The 12,433-nt window shown below is 38.2% G+C and overlaps 1 protein-coding gene across 3 annotated transcripts in view; it reads left to right on the top strand.

The window, feature by feature from the left end:
• The window catches only part of PPP3CA (protein phosphatase 3 catalytic subunit alpha), a 173,847-nt gene that overhangs the window by 149,110 nt on the left and 12,304 nt on the right, over positions 1 to 12,433 (top strand). For all 3 annotated transcript variants that reach the window (XM_015624828.1, XM_015624827.1, XM_015624829.1), the window contains 2 exons: positions 2,687 to 2,812; positions 5,454 to 5,528. In XM_015624828.1, the coding sequence (XP_015480314.1) occupies positions 2,687 to 2,812; positions 5,454 to 5,528 (201 nt within the window). The remainder of the gene's footprint in view (positions 1 to 2,686; positions 2,813 to 5,453; positions 5,529 to 12,433) is intronic.

Here is a 12,433-nt window from a genome sequence, read left to right as displayed (position 1 = left end):
AATGTGTTTGTGTTTTAAGAATAATAAGATTCTTGCTCTGGTTGGTGATTATACATGATAATGGCTGGTGGCTTGGTCTGCTAGCATCTGTCTGAGTATGTGTTTGGAAAGAAAAGTATTGAGGTTGCAGCCTGGAATAATAAGCAAATGTTGGAGAGAGTCGTGTTTTCCTCTCTTATGGGTTTCATAACCAAAGGAGCCCATCCCACTTCTGTAGCCTCCATCAGCAGCTGTGTGACCTCCACTCTGAGGACCTTCAGAAGCTGCATACTCTTTCCAGGCTGCTGCTTCTCCTGTAGCTTCTTAGGCATCAAGATAACGTGGACAAAGGAATGAAGAAGTGAAATCCCCAATCTTTTCTGAGCCAACAGAGAGGAAAAAGAGAACACAAAGAAAAGGTGGTAGAGAAGCTCAGAGAAACACCTACTGTTACCTGAGAAGCATTTTCTGCTTGATCCTGAGGAAGCTTTCCTCTTCTGACTACTAAGTAGTAATCAGAACTGTACAATCATAACAAGAGTTGATTTGCTTCATGTCAAATATCATCTTCATTACTTACCTAATGAAAAAATTTTGTGTACATTGTGCTTATAAATTACAGATTTTTAATTTAAAATGCCAGAAAGTATTTGTGATACTGGTAACTACCCTACTTTATTTATTTTAGAAGGTTTCTTTGTTATTATCCTGCTTTATTGTATAAAGTTATTTTGAAGTAATTTGTTGAGGAGATGTACAGGTCATTTACAGAGGAGAATTTTTTAAAGTACTATTATTGGGACATTCTTTTGTAAGGTATTCAGGTATACAACTTAATAAGGTGTTGTGAGGATATTTTTATTATAGTAATCTTAAATTATCTTCCTTTCAAAGAAAACAACCCAACTAAATCTGTTTTTATTTAATTTTATGTTTTGCAACTCTTCTGCATAGGGTTCAGGCTTCTTCAGAGGCCAGTTTTAAAAGTTCCCTGTAAAAATGATTTTTTTTATTCAAACATCACAGAATTTAGAAATGAACTTAATTGAAGTCCATTTCTAAATTGAAGTTGAAGCTAAGTTGAAGAAGTAGTGGGAAGGGGAACTACCTCAGCTCACTAAGATGATGAATTTGGAGTTTTAGTACTTCTAAATGAATCTTTACAACCATTAAGTGGTCCTTTTTGTGTGGTTTTGACTCATTTTTTTGTGTAAAGCCGCAAACTATTTATTTTTATTATGCAATTGTGTCACTGTAATAGAGGAAGACTGAGTTTCGATCTGCTGCATGTGATTCCAGCCAAAGACTGTTGGAAATATTCAGAGCATTCAGAGCATTGACACTAGTTTTCTCATTTCTCATGCTATTTGCTAATAGCAGTATTAAGCCATTTTTTCTTCTACTGAGCAGCAGAATGACTGCCAGTTGTCAGACTGGGATGGGCAAGAGTCAAATGTGGTTTATTTAAATGGAGGGTGTCTGCCTGGCAAATGTTCACATTATTGCTAGCAAGCTGTTTTCTTCGTCTGTCAGTGAATATGTTTCAGAAACTCCCAGGTCACTCTGGACTCTGTCATTGACCATAAAATGGAAGACATTTAACATCCTATTAAGTATCTGTGAAGCAACAGCCTAGAGCATAAAAGAAGGTTTCTTCTCTGATTGACGTGGAGTCAGTGAAAAGAGAGGAATAATCAGAAGAAATTGTTCAGCCCCTTCAGCCAACCCTGTGTTTCCTACAGTGCTGCCTCACATTGCAGTTGTGCAACTTTATTTCTGGCTATTAAGTGATAACCAGTCCCTGGAACTATATTCCTCCCTGGGGAGCCAGAAGTGGGAAGGCTGGAGAAAAGGGGAAAGCATAGAATAGTACTCCTTCTTCTTGTGTTGACTGTTTTTGTTGCTTGTGTTGATTAAGTATCCTCCATGCAGTCTCCTGTAACTGCATTGTTTAAAGAATTTCATGTCTTTAAGTCACTTTGGTAGTAATCTCAAAATTAGCTTTTTGGATTACCATTTCAGATGTGTGGCTGAAGTGCATTAACAAAAGTTAACACTGAACTTGGTTCAGTGCTTTAAAAAGCGGGTGTGGCATAAATATCTGTATTTCTGCCTATGAACAGACATAGTCTGTGTGTTTCTGTGTTGATAAGAATGATGAGAATGTTAAATGGTGCAAGACAAATTGTATTAGTATTGATTCATATTATAGGGAGCACAGTCTGCTGTGCCTAGAGTTTGCATAATGTGAGAAGCGAGTGTCATCTCTTGTACAATACTGTGAATGAAATATGTTGAAAATGCCCATCAGAAGAGCAGCATTCAGGCTGAGTCAAAAATGCTTTTTTCTGTTATCTCCAAAGCATGGTTGTGAGGAGCTCAGATAACTGTGTGAAATGGGGGGCTCTGAATGCTCTGCTTCATTCCTCACTGGTAGCGGATCCCAGAGCTCACACTGTTGACTACTCAGAGATATTAATTCACTTACCAGCCCATCTTGGTGGCAGGGAAAGCTGTTGACACTGCTTTCAGATGGAAAATGGCTTTCCACTTCAGAGAGGCTTTATCCTACTGTAGCTAGCATTCAGGTAGATCAAGTGGGTGGAATCTGGTGAACAGCTCTGTGGGCTGCGCGTGCTGTGCAGTGTTCCTGGTCTGATAGCCAGTCACACACATGGCTGATGTCTCTTGTATTTCTCCCTTCTAGCTGCAGTATTGAAATATGAGAACAACGTTATGAACATCAGGCAGTTCAACTGCTCCCCTCATCCGTATTGGCTTCCAAACTTCATGGATGTGTTTACCTGGTCCTTGCCGTTTGTTGGTGAGAAGGGTATGTATGTAAATCACTTCTGTTCATAAAAAAATGTAAAATTGTTTCTTAGTCACTGTGCACATGGCCTCATTTATTTTAAAGGGCAAGAATAATTTGAAGACAGATATCTTGCTTTTGAAGACCAAGTTATTGAAATGGACCTGACCGAGGAAAGCAATTACCAGTGGTTAATCACACTTCCCATATTTTTTATAATTTCCACTCTTTCCAGGTGATTATGCCATTATCTTTCTGCTGCATAAATGGAGTTTTATGGCATTGCATCCCAGAGGTGCATTCACTAAACAATATTCTGATTTGTTTTTCCATTGTAAGCTCTTGAACATTCCCTTGGATACTGCTTACTGCTGAATGGACATCTCAACAGACTTCACTGCATGGGGTTACATCTTTACTCACATTACCTTTATGTGAGTAAAGGTAATGGGTTGCTTTTTCATCAGCAAGCACAGAGCTGGTGATACTAAGACCCAGTCTGGCTAACTGTTCCTAGAGAGAGTGGAGGGATGCCAGTAGGAAGGAAAACCTGCTCCTCAGCCCCTTCTCTGCACAGGACATGTGGTGCCCCATCGCTGGCAAGGAGGGTATAAAGAGGACAGATGAGACTTTATTGAAACCTGATGCTCTTGATGTTGCCTAAATGAGCAGCTTCATGCTATGAATGGCAAGCACACAAAAGGCATGAAAACACTTTGGTCTAGCATATTAAATGAATCCAGAATACAAACTGCCTAAACCCCAAGTCATTTATTCGGTGCCCGAGATGAAACTTCCTTTGATCCATCCATTATAGAGTATTGCTGCAACAGCAATTACTGCCAGAAAACTCTAATAAATCTTAAAAGCTGCTTGGAATAACATTTCTCTCTTTATAGGCAACTGGATATACAGCCAGCTGTGTCTCGTACCTGCGGTCATGACCAGCTTTGTTTTGAGCTACTCTTTTGTTTGGGGAAAGCTGCTGGTGAGACGCCTGAGGTCTCCGTGAACAAAGCAGATAGACAATGAAACAGGGATTAACAAAGACTGGGCAGCTGTTTGCACTAATGGAAACATTACATAATCCTCACTGACGCGTGTTGCAGACTCTTGTGAAGCAGACGAAACGCTTTCATTTTCTTTGGCCGTAAAGGCCTCGGCCAGGCTGTTTTTAGGTTGGGTGTGTTCCCCGCACACGTTGCAGTCCTGTAAGATGTTCTCTAAATTCGCTTTTTCAGAGGCTTCCCATCAGCAGCCTGCTCAGGCAGAGCTGCAGGATGCAGGGTCAGAATTGATGAGGTTCTAAAACCACTGTGTTCCTCATTCTTCTTATGTCTTGGGGTGTTTCCTTTTCTCCTTCATGTCTTCCACTTGTCACACTTACCGATTTCTTGGAAATTTTAGAGCCCAAAGAAGTGAAATCAGTATTTTCCTTTCTAAGGAAAACAATATTCAAGGATGTAAGAGTTGGTGTTCCACACAACTTGTTATTTATTTTCTTTTTTTTTAATATAGATTTTTTCCCTCAAAGGCCAACCAAGGTAGGAAGCTGTTAGCTTCACTGGTTGTTGTTAATGTGGAAAGTCTTTCCACTAATACTGTCAGAGGAAAATGTTAAATCCTTCACTAAAGTAGGAAAAAATCTAGCTTCATCCCACCCATCTAATTTTCCAAGCCTTCATAGTAGTCACAGAAGAGGATTTTAATAACTACTGGACTAAAAAATTTAAAGTTTCAACCTGTATAGCTAGTACAAGGCTAGACAGGCCTGGTAACACTTATAATGTTGCTTACTACATGTAGGTGTAGTGAAATTTTTCTTAATCTACTAATTGCTTCACATTTTACCTCATAACTTTGGCTTTTTTGTTCTCTAAGGTGTATCTCCTTGGTCTTGATTTTAGGTGGGGTTGGTTTTTTTTCCCCCTGTTCTTACTCTGTGTGCTCTCTGCTTGGTGTCTCACAGTTGTCTCTCTGGAAAGAAATAAGACCAGGGTAGGGAGAGCCTGTGGCTGCCCCTTTCATGCCCAAGTTGCAAAGTAAGCAAGCTGAATATGGTCTAAATTCTCCAATAATGATGTTTCTGTTGAATATAGAATAGTTCCACCTCAAAGGAATGTAAACTGTCTGGTCTATTTGTCCTGGAATTCAAGGGACACCGAGGATGTCTTACAACGGTTGATGTCTTGTTGAGCTGGAAGTAGTGTCCAAAACCTGGATAAACAAAGAAATCCTCTATGATACCTCTTGTTGTACCTTCTTCTACTGGAATGTTGTTCCCATTCACTGGGCAGGGAAATCAAATCTTATTGCAATTTAGAAGAGGAGGGGGGTCAGTTTGTTACCCAAGTTGAATGAATGGCAAAAAATGTGTTGAGGGGGAGAAAAAAAAATCACAGCTGCAAAAGGAGAGATCAGTAGCAGATATTTTTAAGTCTGTTTGCTAGGTTCATTGTATTTGGAAAAATATTTCTGGAAACTTGTACTTTTTGTTAGCTACACAGGACACTTTCACGTTCTATTACTACAGGTCCTCTTGTTGAAAAAGAGGGTCCCATTATTGTGCTGAATTTTTGTTCACACTACTACAGCTAGAGCTGGCTCTCTGACAGACCAGGGAAGCTTAATATCAACATTTTGCACTTGTTTTCCATTTTAGTGACAGAGATGCTGGTAAACGTGCTAAACATCTGCTCAGATGATGAACTGGGAACAGAGGAAGATGGATTTGATGGTAAGAGCTTCTACCCTTGGTTGAGATTGTTTGCTTTGGAATTACTTGAAAAGTTTATTTACTAACCGTGAAATAATTTTCTGAGTCCCAGTTGAATTCTATGCCTCTGAAAGCAACTGTTGTGCTAGACTACAATGGATTTGTTTCCCATATGCTTTAGAAAGAATTAATGGATCTGCCGTGTTCTAACCCTTTTCTTCATCTCAGTCTTCTGGTTAAAAAACCTGAATTTCCTTCCATGAAATCTGGGTTGTGTTGAAACAAAGGAGTCAGATGATTTCATGCAAAAGATCACAGGTATTCTCATAGCAAGTTGAATTATGTCAGTGAAATATTCTTCGTGCAATGAAGAGAGCTTCCTGAAGAGCTCCTTCCCAAAATGTTGGTACTGCAACTTTGGAAGATTTGTACTTGAGGTATTTCTTTGGTCACTTCTTTGATGTGCTTGAGTGTCTAAAAGGCTTGAAAGAGCAATACAATCATTAAAAATAAGCATGTAAACACAGAAAAAGTTTTAACCTGACATTTCTGCTAAGAGAGAAGTGGTCAGTTTTGTTATCCTTTGGGTTGAAGTTTATATGATGATTAGCTGCCTTTTACCAGTTGGTTTGACTGTAAATGATACTTTGTAGTTTACAACTTGTAAATTCTTAAAAGTCAATTTATTTTATTAGTCCTAATTTTCTGTTAGGCTATGCAAGAATAAATAGCAGCTCACCAAAATGTCCTTTTTTAACTGAGAAAAGCTGAAAAAAATCCTGTGCAGCCCTGACATTCTTACTCTGAATGCTTTTAGTATTTTTAAAAACTCTATTCAAAGTAATAATAGATAATCTGTCTAAGAAAAAAAAAAAAACATATGAAAAGAACAAATATTAAAAAATAATTTTAAAAAATAACCTGGAAAAATCTAGCACTACTGAATATTCTCAAGATGTTTTTAGGCAGAACAAATAAATGAGGAGAATGGAGAACTTTCAAGTAAGACAAATATTTAATGAAGTTGTAATTAATAATTAAGATTCTCTTTCAAAGTATTTATTTTCAATCTTCGGAACAGGAAGCTAGATCAGAGGTTTTGCAAAATGTTTCCTTTGTGATGGAGAAGACTGGTAGGGATGATAGTACTTTGATTTTATTCTGAAAAAACAGATGTAATTCCCTGTTCTGCATCGGCCACAGAGTGTGGACACGAACAATTATCTTGCAGGACTTGGGACAAAGGCTGAACTATTGAAACCAGTAATCAGTGAAGGGAAGAAAACACCTGTTTGAATATTGTGCCCATTTTTTTCCTCATGAAATTTAAATAAGTCACTACTGTGTAATTAAAGTAGTGTGTGAAATTGTATGGAGGCATACGATGAGTAAAAACTGTGTCAAGTTAAATGCAGTAGCAACAAACCATGTGCTTAAAATCCTTGGCTCAGGAAAGCTCTTAAGCACAGGCTGAAATCCCCCGATTACAATGCCAAAGCAGCAAAGACTTTATGGGAAGGATTTTTAAATTAATTCAGCCTTGGCCTAATGCTTTCTTTTTAAGTTGTACTGTAAGCTTCCATTGGGCATAGACAGGCCAATGCCTGTACTCTTTTCCTAAAACTTGGAGTGTCATCATTCCCATCCCTAAGTTACAGATCAGGAGCACGTTTTCAAAAGCAGAATCAGAAATAGGGAGGTGTTAGGGGTCTTGAGGAACAGCAGCCCTCTCCAGCTGTAGGAACTCTCTGTATCTACTGTGTTTTTTCTGAGAGGAGAGTGAACCCCCATCCCAGCTCCCTGGGACTTTCACCATGGCACTTCTCCAGACTTGGAGTTTGCAGCATTGCAGGTGTCTAAGCAGGGAGACAGGCTGAAATCCTCTGGGCTCGCATGTGTGTGTACTGTATAACAATAACTAACAGCAGTAAAGTTTCTAGTTGAGGAATAACTAAACCATTCCTATTGCTGTAAAACTAATACTGTTACCTAAATCTCTTCTCAGTTTTTTATGTATAAATTATTTTCTGTGTAAAGTATTATGGTAAGGAAGATATTAGAAATGCAGTTGTCTTTAGCATGTGTAACTAAAAAGCAGAGCTGGCATATGTTCATGTCTGCTTTCCCAGGTCATCAGTCCCCTTAAAGCTGTAGAATGGGCTCTGTGGCAGTGGCACTGTAGCTTGCTGTGGGCTCACACTTCTGCCTGCAGCCCACTGGACATGTTAGGCTCATGGGGGTGGTACACATGGAAGAGACTGAAGGATTCAGACATAGAAGTAAATTTGAGGTTGGTTTAAATTTAAATATAAGCTGATATCTGTTCTGATTTCTTATCTGTTCAGCAAACAAAAATCTTCTTTCAAGTTGAGTTTCCTCTCTTTTATTTTTTTTTTTCCTGAAAGCCTTGCCTTCTGGGGGAGAGAAGTACAAGATATGTTTCATTTGTGTTCTCAGTGAAACAGACCAGAATGATTACCAGCTCAATCAAAACTGTTTCTGTAAGGACAGTCTACTGACAGTCTTGTAGTGGCTTAATATTTCCACTGTTCTTCAGTAATTTCTGTCCAGCTCCCTTGGAGGACTTGTCCTGTTTACCTGCTGACATTTTTTTTTAACAGTATTTCCCATAGAAGGAAATGCCTGATATCTGCAACAGCAGATGCATTTTGTGTTATGGAATGATTTTTAAAAATCATTGCTATTTTTAGATCATCTATAGTTTTCAGGGCTCACTGCTGATTTCCTTTCTCTCCTTGCAGTTTGAACATGCCCTGACCTGGGTTCCCACATGTAGTGAGAATGGTCCATCACTATGGTTTGCACTGATCATTCATTACCTTCTTTTACACTTTCTTGCCTTCTGTCTTCTCCTCTCATTCCTTCATTCAAAATAAAGCCCCACCAGTATTGCCTGACTTCACTGCATGGTGTTCTTGTGAGCCCTTTTTATTATTATTTTTAGTTCTGAGTCATGTATGTTGCATCTAGCCATGAGCAGGATGCTCAACAGCATGTATTCCTTTTTTTTCTTCCTGCCCCCTCACCGTTTTTTTTCCCCCTAAGGAAACACATCATGGGGATCTGATCAATTTGTTGTAGGCAGTTTCTGTGTAAGCTTACTGTGAAAAAAAGCCTAAATATCGTAATGCCCTTTATCCCATATGTCCCTGCTGGCCTCTATTGGCCTTTTGGTTTCATTCGCTTTAAGAATGAGACAATATGATAGGTCAGATTTCCTCATCTCTGATAGTTTCCTCTTGCTGTACTTTCTCTTCACTATTTGCTGTGGTGGTTGCAATATAATCTGATCCAGAAAAAAATGTCTTGGGCAAATGTTAGTTCATGTGCTGTATGTTTGTGCATCAAACATATCACTTAGCAACAGGAGCTGCAAATACCTCTACCTAGCCAGCATACAGTCAGAGTTCTGTTTTGTTTTAATTAGCAACATTTCTGGCCTCATGCATTTGATTGAATAAACTTAAACTGCTAATTAAAAGGGTACAATAATGCAATAAAATATCTGACACAAATATACGGCTTGCTTTGTATGCATCCTAATCATGATTTGGCATGAAGACACTCCTAAATTACCTACATTATTTTTTGTATTGCCTCCAACACTAGCTCTCAGCCTTCTCACATAAAAGCCAGTCAGAGCTATTAGCTACAGCATTTATTCCTTAGTTGGAAAACAGCTTCCCAATACAGTGCTGTAGTTCCAGCCTAAGGAGAATTCCTAAGTCAAACATCTCCTGGTTTTGCTGTGAACAGTAATATGTGACATTTGCCACATCTCCTCAGTACAGTAAACCGTGCCTGGAGCCAGCTCAGCAGCAACTAATAGAGACTGATAGAGCAAAAGCAAGGGCCTTATCCTTAGGTCTGTTACCAGTGCCTTGATTCAGATGTTCATGGTACTGCCTGATTAGTGTCTTAGCTTGGTAATGAGTTGATTTTTAGCTGAGAGAAAATGGAGGGGTTTTCCCAGTGGTTTGTATTTGTTTTCCCTCCAAAGCTGGACTGCGAGTGCATACTTAATTTATGGGAGCTGGTGACAGAGTGGCATTTTAATGTGGTCTTTGTATTTATTATTCACTTTATGATTTGGCCAAATGTGGTTGTTTCCATGCCCAAAGCATTTTTCCTGTGAGCCGTATTATGGCACCTCCGTGTGCTCTGCCTCTGGACCAACCTAGCAGCATGCCCTAAATGACCAGTGTCCCTGGAACATGTGCCATGGTGCAGTTGTGCCTGGGCACCAAGTGGTGCATTTGTCTTGCCCTCAAACAGTTGATTTTAAAATGCAGTACCTTGCACAGTGGTAGCATTTGAATTTGCTCACTGAGAGCTGCTGGAGCATTTGGAGGAAGACAGGTGTGCAGTGGGGGTAGCACAGATGCTGGTAAGGAGCAGCAGACTTGGCTGTGACAGTAAGCAACCCTGTGAGGTATCAGGTGTAAATAAATTGGAGGAATTAGTTTGACCCTTTAACAAAAGAGGCATCATCACGCAGGCACACCCTATATGGCCAGGGTGGGGCTGGTTTTGAGAAGTGACGAAGCCTTTCTCATGTAGGAGAAAGTCTGTGTTGGAGAGGTGGTAACACCACTGCTGGTCTCCTGCATGCATGTCGATTTCCTGCAAAACCTACTAACAAGGCTTTAAGCTGAAAAGGTTTCAGTTTTGAGGTTTTTTCCCTACTATTTTCAATCTGTTTCTTTCCTTTTGGATGTTCTCTGCTTAATTTGTTTCTTTTCTGTTTTTCAGACTTTACTTAAACATTACATTTCCATTGATGTTTTCAAATGTTCTGTATTATTTTTTATTTTCCTTCTACAAACATCACTGATCTTTTTCTTTCCCCCTCTTTGGAATTCATAAGAAGATCCCATTTATGCACAGAAGAAAGGTATTCAATAAGTTGGAAGGCTTAAGTTTTAATAATTTTCCTAATGCTTAACTACATAATATATATTAGGATACCAGTGAGAGATTTGGGGTTGACTTTTTTACTCAGCACTGTTTTAAATCTGTTAATCCTACATCTCAGAGTATTGTCAGCATTTATAGTCTTTTTTTTTTTTCTTTTTGTGCTTCTTAATCTGAATGTTTAAATTACATTTCATATAAATCCTTCATACCCAGCTTGCAGATTCTGTTTTGATACCAATCCAAAATCCAATAGAACTTGTTAAATTACTGAAGTAAGATTCAAAACTTTAATTTTACCCTCCAAATAATTTTTACATTTCAGTCTTGAACTTTATTTTAAAGTTCCTTCATTCAAAAAAAGGTTTGTTTTGTTATTGGAAGATCTTTTAAAGATATTTTACAGCCTAAATGTGTCTATGATTCTAAGAATTGAAGGTAAAATCTTGAGAGGCTATCAGGCAATGTTTGCAAGGGCTAAAATTAACCCTTTTACCTATAGCCAGTTCTCAGGTTTTCACCCATTTACTTTCACATAGGTGTGTGCTTAAGTATAGCTCAAGTAATTCATCAGGATTTGCAGTAATAGTGCATTTCGGAATATTAAACTAGACACACTTGAAATGTGAATCTAAGATTTATGTATAAATAGTTAAGAAATCCACATACTGTGCGGTTAGTGATATTCAGTCAAAACTAACAGAGCAGTAAAACATTGTATCAGGTGCATTATTTAGAAAATTATGTTAATAAAGCCAGAGAGGATAAATTATATTACTGATATCTATTAAACATATGTCATTTTCACAGATTTGTTACATTAGGAAATTCAGTGGAGACCAAAATCTTTTAAGTACATTTTTTGGTAACTTTTATGTGTGTCAACATATACAAAATACTCCCTCTAACACCGCTGTGTTTTTATGATTAAGGAAGGGATGGTTTTTTTCTTCTCTTATTTTGTATTTAAGTGTAGGACATTGTATTTCACTTCAGTCATAAATTATATTTTCAGTTTTCAGTTCTCAAATATTCTAGACTGTAATCTTAGATGCTGTTCAACTTTTTGAATATCCTCATAAGATGTACCAGAACAGTGTGGACTCGTAATAAACAAGTAGGGATTGTGATGCTTAGGGGGGAGAAAAGAAGGCGAATCATGCTTAAGTGTTTTCAGGATATGAAAGGCTGAAAACCATGTCTTGTCTATCTTGAGAGTACAGTTCTGTGAGATCACAGTAACTGAGGCAGGAAGGTACTGCCTTCTATTCCTGGAGAACTCAGCTGAATCAGTATTATTTTATTTAAATTTTTCATTAAGCTGTTAAAAGTATATTACATTAATTCAGATACAGCTGAACTACAGCTGTTTCTCCCACTCTTTATTGTCTAGAATTAGACATTTATGCCCAAGTGTTCATATCTTTTTTTATCTTCAGATGTTTTAATATTTGCTTTATATTTTTATCTTTATATGTGGGAGATTTGAAAGCCATCATTCTGAGTATCTTTTATGGAGAAAGCTAACTTTATTCCACCCAAAACCAGGACAGTATCCTGGTATTGTATCATATCAGGTCCCACATTTTCCAATACACCATCACCTTTCCTGGTTTTGGTAGATAAACACACAGATATTGTTCCCCTTAGTCTGTGGGCTATGCCTAAAAAGCCCATTGAGTTTGTTAATTCCTTGATCTTGAGCTGTCATAACAGTTTTTCACGGCAGGAAAGATGGTGTGAGGTGTTGTGAGGTGTTGGATTGTTGTTGCATGCTGAAGCCAGTTCTGATTCCATCACCACTTGTCCAGTTTCATCAAAACATATTCTTCACAAATGCTGCCCTCCTCATTTTTTCCCCCTTTCTGCTAATTAAGCTTCCCTGATGGGCTCTACAAAATGGATCAATTTGCTAGGATTTGAAAACAGAAACTTACATTTTTGCCCTTGAATTCTGGAGTAACAAAGAAGGAAGTGTTACTATGATGTGT

Source organism: Parus major, chromosome 4 (genome assembly GCF_001522545.3).
Source record: "Parus major isolate Abel chromosome 4, Parus_major1.1, whole genome shotgun sequence".
Lineage (NCBI taxonomy): Eukaryota > Metazoa > Chordata > Aves > Passeriformes > Paridae > Parus > Parus major.
Note: the sequence above shows the minus strand (reverse complement) of the source record. Positions and strands in the feature narration are given on the sequence as shown.